At 46.5% G+C, this 13,969-nt stretch overlaps 1 protein-coding gene and 1 pseudogene across 7 annotated transcripts; both read right to left on the bottom strand.

Moving 5' to 3' along the window:
* Positions 1-2,389: 2,389 nt before the first annotated feature.
* Positions 2,390-7,182, bottom strand: LOC120664504 (mitogen-activated protein kinase 10-like). 7 transcript variants are annotated; one of them, XM_039943762.1, is made up of 11 exons: positions 6,775-7,167; positions 6,484-6,509; positions 5,675-6,083; positions 5,323-5,450; positions 5,180-5,239; positions 4,538-4,687; positions 4,287-4,442; positions 3,928-4,139; positions 3,715-3,813; positions 3,112-3,284; positions 2,390-3,018 (listed from the first exon to the last, which is right to left on the bottom strand). In XM_039943762.1, the coding sequence occupies exons 3-11, from the start codon at positions 5,835-5,837 to the stop codon at positions 2,627-2,629; spliced, it is 1,533 nt and encodes a 510-aa protein (XP_039799696.1). In that variant the 5' UTR covers positions 5,838-6,083; positions 6,484-6,509; positions 6,775-7,167; the 3' UTR covers positions 2,390-2,626. The 7 variants fall into 7 exon arrangements, 5 of the variants coding, with proteins under 5 accessions (XP_039799696.1, XP_039799694.1, XP_039799693.1 ...); XR_005670924.1 differs by lacking the exon at positions 6,484-6,509 and having other exon boundaries at positions 2,390-3,015; positions 3,469-3,813; XM_039943760.1 differs by lacking the exon at positions 6,484-6,509 and having other exon boundaries at positions 2,390-3,015; positions 6,775-7,182.
* Positions 7,183-10,141: 2,959 nt separating this feature from the next.
* On the bottom strand, positions 10,142-13,796 carry LOC120664506 (annotated as a pseudogene).
* Between the last annotated feature and the right edge of the window lie 173 nt (positions 13,797-13,969).

Here is a 13,969-nt window from a genome sequence, read left to right on the forward strand (position 1 = left end):
CGGCCGTCTCCCCTCGGCAACTCCATCCTTGGCTAGCGTCGGGTGAGCAAGTGCCGCCGCTCGTCCGGCCTCTGCCCGCAGCTCGCCTACCGCTTGGCCGGCCTCTGCCCGCGGCCGCTCGCCCAACCTCCGCCGTGGCTCGCCGGCCTGCGGCATGCGCTGGCTCCGCACACAGCCGGCCTCTGTCGGGCCGCTCGTGGCTTGCCGGCCTGCGCCACCTCTGCACGCAACCGGCCGGCCGCTCGCCCGGCCACCAAACACGGCTTTCCTGCCTCTGCATGTGAGCCTGCGTCCTGTCTCCTGTGGCCTGCGCCGCCTCAGCATGCAGTGGCCCGGCCGCTCGCCCGGCCACCAAACACAGCTTGGCAGGCCGCGCCGTCTCCGCTCTGGCCGGTGCTCCCTTGCCTCCGCCCGTGGCTCGCCGGCCTCCTCGTCAGCCTCTCTCTCGCGAGCTCGCGCTGGCCACGAAAGTCACGCGACGGTGCATGCGCAGCTGTGCCCCCGTGGTGGCGGCGGCGGCAGGTGGGTCGAACCGCTCGAGCCTAGGGTGCAAGTAAATTTGATCCACCGATCCATACTAGTTTGATGGTTTCTAAACGGGGCCCATTAGGTTTATTTTGGTGGGCCGGTTCGGCGACTCAACAGTTCGACCCGCCCCACCCCCATCGTTAAAAACAAGGAAAAAGCTATCCTACGATCAGTCGCGCTAAGATGCGAGCGCGCGACCGTGCGCAGGCCTGCCTACGGCCTAGTATGCATCCGCGGGCCGCGACCCAGCAAATCCCATATACCAGACTGTGTTATACACCTATGACCCAGCAACCCACGCACCTCTGCACGTTGTTGCTGTTGCATTTTTGTTTGGCCACGCACATAGCATTCATGGAAGGAAATGGACCCCTTTCTATATATAAAGCTTTCCTAAAAATATTTTATCTACTTCATAGTACCTCTGTTTCGAGAATTGATTGCACCAATGTGTTCTACGCGACAAGACGGACAAAACTAGACCCCACTTGCATATGTTTTAACGATGTTTTTCACTATAGCAACTTATATGATCACTTGCTCTCTTTCTGTAGCAACTTAAATGTATGTTATATTAATATAGTAACAACTTATGTGTATATCAACTATTATTTTGTGTTAACTCATATGTATCAATGTATGATTAATTCTATTTGCGGCAACTTGTATCTTATATGTGGGGAAACTCGTGTACGATAGATGTTGATTTTGTGACAACTTTTATTTTTACATGTACGAATATTTTTATTTATATAGCAATTTGTATATAAATTTGTGTTTTAAATTTTATAGCAATTTGTATATAAATTTATGTGTACGATAAGTTACTCCTTTTTAACTACTTATGTGTACAACACTTTATCATTGTAACAACTTATTCATATTACATATATGACTGATTTTATTTTTGCGTATGACCGATTCTATTTTAACAAATTATGTTTTTTTGCCAACTTTATTCTTTCACAACTTATAATATTTCTTTTTGATAATTATTATCTTACATATACGGTAACTCATATATTATATGTTTGGCAACTCATGTCATCATAAATTTTGTTTTTATGGCAACTTTCGTTTTACTTCTATGACAACTTTTATGTTTATGATAATTTATATATAAAGTTATAAGTTCGATACTTACTTTTTTACTACTTATTTGTATAATATTTTGTATTTGCGATAACTTATGTATATGATTGTTCGTGGCAATTGATGTTTACAACATATTTTGCTTATGTGGCACTATTTTTGTGATAATTTATAAATATTTTTATGACAATTTTTATCATATATGTGTGGCAACTTATATCTTATATGTATGGCAACTCATGTGCATGAAATCTTTTGTTTTTGTGGCAACTTATTGTATAATATATAGCAACTTGCTACCTTTATAAAATATTGTCAAAATATATGCAAGTGAGATCTTGTTTTGACCGTCTCATCACGTAGAACACAACGGTGCAATCGGTATTTAAAACGGAGCTCGCACGAAGAAGATAAAATATTTTTTAGAATGTCATTTTGTATTTAAAAAATTAGTGTAGTTTTAATTTAATACTGTACGTAGAAGTCAAAGTAGAAGGCAGGGGTGTCGCGCGCTGCGCCTCCTGTGTGACGGGTGGCGCGTTAACCTCCTAAAAAGAAGGCATCCGACTTCCGACAGTCCAACTTCCCGTCTCGTCTCGCCCGCAACGACTGGACGTTCCAAAGGGAAGCCAAACCGCATCCGCAACTGTTGCATTATTATGAAAAATATCTTCAGTTCATAAGTTAAACCTTTCACTGGTGTAAGTAGTAATTTCCATTAAAAAAACCAATTAATCGATACTTCAGTTGTGCACAAATGGGCACCAAATTCAACAAAGTAGTAATTTCCATTAAAAAATCAATTAATCGATACTTCAGTTGTGCGCAAATGGGCACCATTTTCCGCCTGATTAGATGGCTTACCAACAACGGGTAAAAGAGAACAGGAGTCCAAGACTCTAGGGGTCACCTCTTATGAATTGCTTATAGCATATGCCACTTCTTCCAGGCTAGTCCTGATGAAGCTGTGACCCATATAGCTAAGATTTGCAACCACTGCAGCAAGCTAATACATCCTTGACATGCCGGAGGGCACAACACCAACATTTCTGTGAGTACCAGTACCAGTGCCAACTGATGCTGCTGCGGCAGCAACAATGCCGTTAAGAGATCGTGTGTATATGTCAGTCCCTGATGTTATTCTATCTAGCGGGTTATTCTTGGGGCCAGCTGGAACATGGAATGGGGGCGCTCTCATGTTTACAGCAACATCGGCCGTGCCTTTGCTGTTTGCACAAGCTTGGGCCTGCGAATGCAGTGTATAACCACCCATGGCTTGTGATTGGTTGGTACTGTCCAATCTTGCAGGCATTTGATGGTAACCGTACGCTTGTGGGATTTGCTGATGGGAAGGATACCCTGAATTCATCACTGAGCCATTAACTCTTCCTGGTCCTGCTGTCAAAAAGGAAATAATCTCAGAAAAAGGCCCATCGAGAGTCTGAAACTATATATCAGTAAGCCATCTATAATAAATGAACAGAGAAATACCTGCTTGTGCTTGCAGCCCTTGTGGGGGCAGAGATGCCCTGGGAACATTTGCAGGACCTCTTTCTTTCTCCCAAGGATTCTTGCATGAATCATCAGAGACTGGTCTAACCCTCGATGAGGCAGCAAGAGGTTGTTCCTTGGCAGGAATTGGATTCGAGTGAACAATGGTAGTCCTGCAAAAACGAAGCTGACAGATTAGCAAAAGGTAAAATCTTCCCTGAATTGGCAAAAGCACAGAAACACAGGTCTATAAGCATTCTCAGCACATGCTAATCAACTCTCAGTTTTTATACAAGAACCCTGACTAGTAAATATTGACCAAGATTGTACAGTTGACTTGAAATTTCAAGAACCTACCTATCAATTATGAGCACCCCAAGTCTAGAACATTGGCACTACTGAATATTCCCAGAAACGCATCTGGTCTTATTCTGCAGTCAAGGCCATTTACAGAACTTTTGAATTATCAAGGTCAACTACGATTGTATCCCTGAACTCCTGTGATCATCTAGCCTTGGTCACTTCACTCTCAAGTTCCAACATCCTGACAATGACCTCCTACCCAATCCAGAAGATGAATCAGGACTATGATACCCATATTACCTGGGAAGGGATGCATGTTTTCTATCCATTGGAACAGATGGGCCATTACCACCGCTTTCTTCAAGATGAGAAAACTGCTTCTTAAATTGATCAACAGCACTGTGTAACATAGCCAGCGAGTATTCCCATCAAAGAGTTGAAACGAAGGAATACATGAGTAAATACATGCATGCACGAAGCACCATACATGTGCAAATACAGAAAAACTAGAACCTTGGGTAGAGAAAGGTTGTCCTCTCTGTGCCGTTTGTGTAGCTATTCAGTAACTGCGGGTGATATTCCAATATCTCGCGGAATATCAACTTCCTTATCTCCTCCTTTGACATTCTTTTGTGCTCAAAGTCAAATTCCACTTTTTTGATTGGCTGACAGGATGGCTCCCTTTCAACCCTGGCAAGACCTTTGAAGTATGGATCACGCAATGCCTGACACAAAACAAGCATTTAAAGAATGTCACAAACACTTAGGATTACCAAGTAAGGCTGCAAGCAACATCAAGAGGCCTAGTTACATAGAGGAAAATGAACTGAGGCAGCAGAAAAAATTAAGGTAACAGAGCACCAAAGGAATACCTCTTCTGCAGTTGGACGGTCCTTTGGGTCAAACGCTAATAGCTTTTCCAATAGTTTAAGTGCCAAAGGATCTGCATTGGGAAACTTCTGAGAAAACGGAACTGGGTCTTTTTTTCTCATGCTGCTCAAGTACCTCCTTGCTTTCTCATTCCGAACCTGAAAAGGAATTAAAAAATCAACAGGTTCAACTTTGGAGTCACTGGAGAAAGACACAAACTAAAGGAGAGTTTCCCCTGGTTGTAGCACTATACCCGAGAAATTGTATCCATTGATGGTGTGCCTAGAAGATCGGTCATCAAGTCTAACTGATGGACAACATTTTTACCAGGAAATAATGGCTTCCCTGTCAACACCTCAGCGAAGATGCATCCAATGCTCCAAATATCAATAGCTGGCGTATACTGCATTTTTGGGGAGACAACAATGTAAAGAACATACAGACTATAAGCATACTGACAACGATTTAAATAACAGTAAAATGCTTTTAGCATTCTGAATAGTAAGAAAAGCTCATTTTATTATTGTAAAGCTGCTATTCAACAGGTCATTGGTTCCTATTTGTGCACAATACAGAATAAAAAGATAAATACAAATCAGATTGATCATGCATGAAAAATAAAACCACATAACAAAAATGAAATACAGAACAAGAAAAACGAGCATTTATATCTACTAATCTACACATAAAATATATACAGAGTTTAACAAGGCACTGGTGAAATGTAATAACATGCCATGAGAACTCATTGTCAAGGGCGAAAAAGAATAATGTGCTCAAATAATCGTAATTGCTAACTTATATAATGGGACGATCAAACGTAGCTTTTTCCAACCCAAACTGAACTCTTCTGTCAATATAGTGAGCATTTGTATGATATAACTATAGGGCTCACCTTGGAGAAGAAGGATCCACAAAGCTCAGGAGCTCTGTACCATCTTGTTGCGACATAATCCTGCAGGGCATATGTATCAAATATGATATCTATTATAATTCGATACAATAAACAAAAGAACAAAAAATTTGTTCCTTGCATACCGTCCAGAATACTGTTGTTGGGGTATCATTGAATGCAACTCGTGCTAGTCCAAAGTCACATATTTTCAGTTTGCAGTTAGAGTTCGCTAAAATATTCTTGGGCTTTAGGTCACGATGATAAACATTAGCTGCAATTACAGAAGCTCAGTATCAGCTCAAATGATGGCTACGAATGTAAAATACAATATGCAGTAAAATGGTCGCTGTGAGTTGCTATCTAAAAGGAGATGAAAGGGAATGTGATCAGTCTAAACATAAGTGGACATGATGTGGAAACCCAGATGGGGCATTCATGGAATGGTTGGCAAGCAAATATAATATATATAGAGGGAATGGTTTCATAGTTTCGTACCAGTATGAATGTATTTGAGAGCCCGGAGTAGTTGATAGAGAAAGAACTGGTAATGCTCCTTCGTCAAGTCATCGTTGGCCTTTATAACTTGGTGGAGATCAGACTCCATAAGTTCGAAAACAACATAAATATCCTTGAAGTCCTTTCTCGAGGGAGGTAACATAATGTGCTTGATCTCAACAATGTCAGGATGCCTTAGTAGTCTGAGAAGCTTGATCTCCCGAAGGATCCTTGCAGCATCAGAGACGTGCTCAAATATATTGTGTATCTTCTTTATGGCCACTCTCTGTCGAGTGTGCAGATCAATGGCCGAGCACACAACACCATAGCTTCCCTTACCAATGACTTCTTGGATCTTGTACCGGTTTGCATCTCCATACTCCGTGAAGAACTCGGCCTCTGCTGAACTCTGCAATACGAATTGCACACGCTGAACCAACGAACTGTTTGAAAAAAATCCTCCATTACAGATACGGAGTAATTTCAAAGGCCAATTTGGGAAACTGAAAAGGGGCAATAAATGGTGGGGTTGCAAAACCAATGGAGATAGGCATAGATTCGGAGCGGACACAATGCAACAGAACACGTCACCAAGCAGTTACCGTGAGCATGAGATGGACAGTTTTACAAATGAAATCGTTTCCTCGTGGGCATGTCCGAAGAACACCACAAGCAAAGGGAACTACTTTGCGCGCCGACAGGACAAGGCAGCAGCACGCGGCTCTGTTTAATTTGGGACAGATGGCATCTCGAAGCGGCACGAAAATGGTCAACTTTTGCATGTGAAATCAGAGCTGTCCGCAACTCACCGCTCAGCTCACGCGGCATTTGACCTCTTGCGTCACAGCAGTACCCAGATCAAATTCAGATTCCGCAAATGGTATGAACATCAACGAGTCCCGTCAAAACATACAAAAACAAACAGAAAAATTCAAAAAAAAAGTTGATCCGAACATTAGCAATCGACGGCTCACGCTTATTAGCAGCCTAGAACTGGAATCGACATCAAGCATCAACGCGGTGCCCAGGAACACAAGATAACCCGGAAATTCATGAACAAACATCAAAGAGGCAGGAATCGCTGGAACCCCCGCACCCACCTTCTTCCGCTGCTCCTGCTGCATCCCCGCTCACCGGATCTCCCACCGAACCGCCGCCCAACGGCCCAAGCACCGCTTCCCTCCCTTCTGCAGCACTCAACACCAGCCCTCGCAACCACCGGACCCTACGCGGCAGCACACGGCATTCGCTGCCCCACCAAAGAAGCCGCGCGCGGGGCCGAGGGGATCAGGGGTGGCGCTGCGTCCGCGAGGCCGCGCCGCCGACGCGGGTGGGGGAGCGGCCGCAACAGCACCCGGCGGGGACGGGTTCAGGGATGCGGGGCGCTGGCTCCTCCGCCGCGGCTCCTCCTCCCGATCTCGCGTGCGGCGGGCGCTCTCGAGAAGAGAAGCGGAGACGGGGGTCGGGGAAAGAAAGATGCAGAAAGGGGGGAGGAGGATTTCTTCCGTGTGCTCGTGGCTTGTTGCCGTTATATGATGGTGGGGGCCGGGCGGGCCGCAGTGGGTGCGGGTGGGTGGCTCGCTGGCCGGCTCCCCGCCGTCCGATCTGCATCTTTGCGTGATCCACCGCCCGCCCATCTACCCCCTCGACTTCACCAACGCCTGGCTGGTGGCTTTCGAAAGCGCACTGTCCAAATCTCATTTTGGAATTTAAAATTTAATCTAGCACCCGACTAAAACCATAAACGCAGTATTAAATTGAGCGGATAATTAGTCTCTGTTGCGTTAGTGTCGGCGCATGGCACTTGCATCCGCGGTCGGTGCGGGTTGGGATTTGGGGTCGGTCTCGTGGTGTGGCTCGGGTTTAATTAGGTGGCGGGCACCTGTGATGGAATTGAAACGCCAACTAAATAGTAACCTTGCCTTCAAATCACACTTCGGCCTGGCTTGCTTGAAAGTGAAAACCAGCCTCTGGACTTGGAGTCCAGAGAGTCTCTTCTGCTAGACCAGTCCCTGTTGCAAAGAGGAGAAATCTACCGAAAGCCCGAAACCCAGCCGCATCCTGCCGAACCTCTCCGTGCGTGTCTACGTACGCCGGACGCAATGCAACAGCAACACATGGGCGCGTCTAACTGCGAGCGCTGCGCATCACGTGCCGGCGCGCTATAGCCACGGACAGGTAGAGGCCGACGCGCTCTCGATCTAAGCGGGGGGCGGCGGGGCGCGTGACCGCGTCCCGAACTCCTCCTGATCGCCTGGTCGTGATCGGTGCCCATCTCGGCCTTGATTCTGGCATTCAGATTTCGCAGCCGTGAGCCGTGAGGGGCAAAATGCGGAGGCCGCACAGTTCGTGGATGTACCGCCTCTCGGCTCTTATCCGCGGTTGGTATTTACCGCCACGGAGTCGTCGTCAACAAAAGGAGAAAATGAAATGTTTGCTAGCTGGCCGCTAGTAATTCTGGCGTCGACCCGTCGTCTGCAAAAGAAGAGGACGACCCCGGCCGTGCCCGTCACAGAATCTGCTAGATGATGTCGCGTCGGAATGGCCTTCACACACACAACAATCGCTTGTCCGCCACCGGCCACCAAAAAAGAAACCCAACCCGGGCGGGTGCAGAGTCAAGTGGCGCCTAATTCACACCACACAAGCGCGCGCCACGGCACCGCAGAACAAAAGAGTGATAGGCAGGCAATGGACACCACAGAATTTTTTTTCACGATTATACCTCAACACGTTTTTTATTAAGAAGAAGAAGCAAAGTTTTAAAAACAATATGCTAGGAACAGAGATCCAAGCTCAGGCAATGAAAGTAAAAGTTACATTACAGGCTTAATAGTCTGCAACCGGACTAAAAGCTGCTGGGAAAGCACCGATGTGCTTAAAACCTGCTAATAACCAGACATCTTCCTCCTTGATATGTAGCACCAGTTCCTCCTTGATATGGACACCACAGAATAATCAATTATCAGCCGATGCAATGATGAAATGAAAACGCACTCATGTGCATCTCAGCCTTCCAGAATGAGGAGTCCTTTACCTGTATACCATTATGTAAATTGGTCGTTACCTCCATACCTAGTTTACTCGCACCTCTATACTCTTGCCCAAACTTCTATTTACCTCTATGTCCTTCCGTGCATATTCTATTAAAAGATAATAGTAGGATCTACCATTGACAATGACCATATTGCCTCTGTCCATCCATTCATCCCTGCGCAGGACTCCTCTTCCTTCTCGTTCTCGCGCACATACAGGCGGCCGCATCTCTATGAGCTCCATCCCGTAATCCTAGCCCAGAGACCCGCCGCCGCCGGCCACTGGAGCCGCGCCGCCGCCGCCGGTAGCCGCTCACCGCCACCAGTAGCCCGCTCGCCGCCGCGGGGAGCCGCGCCCGCCGGGTCCACGCAGGGCCGCGCCGAGCCTCGCCCACCGCCGGCGCGCGGGGAGCCGTGGCTGCTGCCTGCGCTCGGGGCCGCCAGCCGCCGCAAGTTGTTGGCAATTGAAGCATGCTATACTCAACCATTAATATGAGATGGTGTTGTCAAGTAAACGAAGCATTAAGCAATGGGTCTGTACCTGGAGTGTAGAAGCTCACGCAGGGAACATGTCAACATCTAAGAAGAAGCCAGGGCCGTCTTCTACCGTGTCGATCCGGCCAGACTTTGGATCCGATGAGAAGAAGCCATCAAACGTCCCCACCAAGATGATGCCCAGGACATGGGCAAATCCTAGCAAATCGATGACGGGGAGCAGCGTCCCGAGGTCAATCACTCTGCCTCGTGTCCATTCCATGGCACTTCCGCTAGCCTCCATGGACAACCAGAGGCAGAGCCGGTAGCCCTCCATCCTCGCAAACCCCAAGCCGCCGTCCTCCGTCGTGGTGAGCGCGTGGTCTGCGGCAGCGAGCGGGTCCCAGATGGCGGGCGGATCGGCGCCTGCGCGGGAGCCGCGGCGGCGGCGCGATGGAGGAGGACGCGGCCGGCGCGGGCGTCGAGCGTGTGCCAGACGCGGCGGGCGGCGATGGGCGGGCACGAGGCCGCGGTATGAACGAAGCGGGCGGAGCCGTCGTCTGTGCCGGAGCCGGGCGTAGAGCAGTTCGTTGCGGAGGAAGCCCAACATCGGGTGGGGCCGCGGTGGAGGCCGCGGAAGCGGCGGCGGATGGCGGGGGCCGTGATGAGGCGGCACCAGCGCTTAGCACGACGTGGACACAGAAGGGCAAAATGGTCTTTTCCTTACTCCATTTGACACCATTAGTGTAAATTCCGTCCAAAAGGTACAGAGGTAAACAAAAATTTAAGCGAGTCCAAAAGGTACAGAGGTAAACAAAAATTTAAGCGAGTCCAAAAGGTACAGAGGTAAACAAAAATTTAAGCGAGGGTATAAAGGTGCGACTAAATATTTTAGAGATATGCAGGTAACGACCAATTTACATAAGGGTATGCAGGTAAAGGACTCCAGAATGAGTTGCTCATCACAATTTCACAATATACAATTGTATATTAACGCGTTATTTTCGTAGTTGTCCAGAACAATTTATCTGGCTTTAGTTGCTACAACAAGCTAGGACCAAAAGAAATGAAAAAAAAAGATCAACTATACAATATGCTTCTTTTTTTATTTACCTTGCAGATACATACATACATGAGCTGCAAAAGCAAATGCTCCCACGAGGTTGGTGGGTATGCGGCAGTGTCGGTTGCATACTCGCATGTGATGGCTGCTGCACCAATGATCTCCCATGAGCCAACATGATACCACTAAAAAACATGGATTTCTGCAGGGAGCTACTCTAAATCCACATGGAGCCCTGTACGGCCATACCGGATCTTTCATTGAAACCGAGTGAAGCTGCAACCTACTCAATCCTCTGGAGATTGAATTGCACCACCTTCTCATGGGTGCTTCTGAACTCGCTCCTCGAAGGCACTGCAGGTTCTGTATGGCCAGATCGCCTTTCTCCTTCGCGAGCTCCTGGGCCCTTCTGATCCCGTCACTCCGGTGAACCAGCACCATTGCTGTGCCAAGGGAGCCAGGTTCGTTGAACTCAGAATCGATTATCTCCAGTAATCGCGGCTCTTCTTGGAGCGCGAAAATGACTGGGGCTGTCAGGTTTCCCTTGGCCAGATCGCTGCCTGCTGGTTTGCCGAGTTGCTCAGCTGATTGGGTGAAATCAAGAATGTCATCCACTACCTGGAAGGAGAGCCCAAGATTCCTGCCGTATTCATACATCTGTTCACATATAGTGGTGTCGACACCGCTAAATATGGCGGCAGACCTTGTGCTTGCTGCGATCAAGGAAGCGGTTTTATAATAGCTCTTGAGCAGATAATCGTCAAGGGTGACGTCACAGTCGAAAAGAGTGGATGCTTGTTTTATCTCACCACTGGCAAAATCCTTGATTACCTGGTACACACCATTCTTTTGTTATTGAAGAGAAAGCATTTAGGATTTTGAAAGAAGATGAGAGCTCGCTCCCAAGTCCTTTAGTACCTGGCTGATGAGCTTGATAACTTCAATGTTTTCAAGGTTTGCAAGAAACCAAGAAGACTGCGCAAACATAAAATCACCAGCAAGCACAGCCACCGGTGTGCCATAAAGCTGATGGATCGTCTCTTTTCCTGCAAACGATCAGATCTAGCTTAGAATAACTTGGTCAACTTATTGATACCCTCACCAAACCATTAAATTATGATGAATAGCACTGAGTGGAAAGGGAAGAAATATGAAGCTTCCTGCATCAGGAATGCACAAGGAAAATTAGAAAAGAGAGATGCAAAAATGAAATCCTTATTTCCAAAGTAACCCATGTCTCCAAAGCAGAAGGGACAACAGAAATCACTAGAAGATAGATGTACCATGCACAGCCATGGCCAGAAAACATTAAACAAATGTTTGTAAGAGGTTTTAACAAAAACAAAAAAAATAGCATGATGACTACTGAGAATATGACTGACTTTTTAATGAATAAACATTTTACACACCTCTTCGCATCCCACTATCGTCTATGACATCATCATGTATTAAACTTGCAGTATGAATCATCTCTATTATCTCTGCCAAGCGCTGATGTTCTGTAGTTAGCTCCCTGAATGGCAAAACCAAAATATCTGAGTACATAATATTAAAGATTCTAATACAAAGTGATAGGTCCGATATGGTGAAAGGAACTTACGACAAAGCAGCTAATTCAGCAGTTGCTCTGGACACCAGAAAAACTAAAGCTGGTCGTAATCTCTTCCCACCAGCACCAAAAATTTGTTCCGCAGCAGAAACTAAAACTGGATTTTCTGCACCAACAAGCTGTTGAAGCTATATCAGTTATTAATGTGGCATATAGGATCCCACTAAACACGAGCAGTTAGAAAACAAAATCTTCAATAGCCATGTATAGCAGTTACATATTGCAAGTGCAGGCATACATATTTGATTGTAATGCTCTAAATATCTTCCTTAATTATACAAAGAAAATGAACTATGAATGAAGCCTTTGAATCCGTCTTTGGATAGCTCTTAAGTAAGACCCTTTTGTATTCAGCATAACAAAAAATGCTATTATGAGTATACCGCCCACATTTTCCCAGAAACTTAAGCTTTTGCAAGAGCGGATTTGTGCATGAAACTTATTATGTTATGAAAGCTCAAGGTCTTAGTCTGAGACTTGGCCATGATATGTTAGGAATAATAGTTGCGACCACTTCATGTCAATATCATAGACATGAGGAGGTCTAGGGCAGTGGAAGTATGTGCACTTGTTATTTTTCAGCCAGCTACTTGAGATTTTAATTGAATAGATGCATAAAACTAAAGTTAAAAAATTATAAATTCTGGGGGGCATGTCAAAATTCAAGAAATGAACTAAAGTTTGCAGGAAAAGACAAAACACTCAAAGAGGCAGCAAAAGAAGTCATGGATGCCATAAAAAATAATAACAGCCAGCAAAACTGCAAAATCCATCGGTCCGCTTGTGTTGTTCTAAACTCAAGTCATCAAAATATGAGGCCAATATATGAAGACAATGTCGCCTTGAAAGGGATGGAGGCAACTGTTGATGTCTTTAATCATCTCTAGATTCCTGTCATTTTGCAGGCCCTTTCAAGAACTGGTGCGACCATGCACACTTGCTGATAGCATATGATGGTTACTTATTTACTTTGGAATTTCTGAATATTTTGCCTTCCATGAACTATGAGAACTCGGGAACATGTCAGAGACAGTCAATTTCAGATGATATAGCCAGTAAACAGCATGCCGGGTATAACATCCCGAGCACTTCTAAACAAAACCAAACTATATATGCAACTTTTTGGATGCAGATATGTAGAATGTGAGTATGCATTATTGGCCTTTATCATACTTAGTCACATCACAACTATATACTCGTGGTCATCAATTGCACTCAGAAAAGAAAAGGGGACACTTGTAAGTCACGCGTGCATAGCCTAAACATGCACTCTCTGGAAAAGGACCCTTAATGATGTAGCTACTAGACGAAGCTCACCGGTTTGAGATTGTTGTTGAGGTTCAGCAGGTCGTCCGAGACGACCTCCAGCAGCGATGAAACAGAAATGCGCTCAGGGACGCTCGCTGCCGCCGCAGTAGGAATCGTCTGCGGGGGCACGCCAACTGCAGCAAGGCCTGAACAAACACATCGGTGTAAGTGACTAGGGCCTCACTCCAGTCCAGCACCGCTACTGAAATCAGGCTAAAGCACTAGGGAGCAGTAATAATTAAGTAATTGAGCAGCCGAAACAGAGGGGAACAACATACCAGTCTGGGTGGCGGGTAAGGCAACGAAGCAAACACATGGCGTGCGCCGCCGCCTCGGCGCCGCGCGGGTGACGGGCCAGCTGCAGCGGCAGGATGCCAGCTTCCCCCAAATCGAACGCCTTCTTGCTCATGGACACCCCGGGGCAGCTCAGAGACAGCATCTCGAGCAGAGCAAGAGACGCAGCAATCCAGCAAGAAATCAGTTGGAGTTGGAGCTCCAAGGACCACGGATGACAAAATCTTCGGACACCCCCAAAGAGACCCTCTTCGTGGGAATCAATCAGTCAACCTGCTGGTGGTTGAGATTTTCCCCCCTCTCTCGCTGCCGACCGGAGGTGGAGTGGGAGCTCCGGCTGGGGGCCTGCGGGATTTAAATATGGATGGAGCATGCGGAGGCGAAAGGCGGAACCGTGTATCCAATCCATGCTGGCCATAGAGTCCAGGAGCCATAGAATCCAGGCTTCGGACACGGCTCTGGATTAGTAGTTAGACAATTTTAACTATTAATTAAGAATATTAAATAAAATC

This window comes from Panicum virgatum, chromosome 3N (assembly GCF_016808335.1).
Source record: "Panicum virgatum strain AP13 chromosome 3N, P.virgatum_v5, whole genome shotgun sequence".
NCBI classification, from domain to species: domain Eukaryota; kingdom Viridiplantae; phylum Streptophyta; class Magnoliopsida; order Poales; family Poaceae; genus Panicum; species Panicum virgatum.

Coding starts and splice junctions, on each gene's coding strand:
- LOC120664504 (XM_039943759.1), bottom strand. CDS start 6,798: ATGCAGCAGGAGCAGCGGAAGAAG. Junction 4,443..4,537: donor CAATGGATACAATTTCTCGG/GTATAGTGCTAC, acceptor ATTCCTTTTCAG/GTTCGGAATGAGAAAGCAAG. Junction 3,019..3,111: donor AGGGCTGCAAGCACAAGCAG/GTATTTCTCTGT, acceptor CCTTTTTGACAG/CAGGACCAGGAAGAGTTAAT.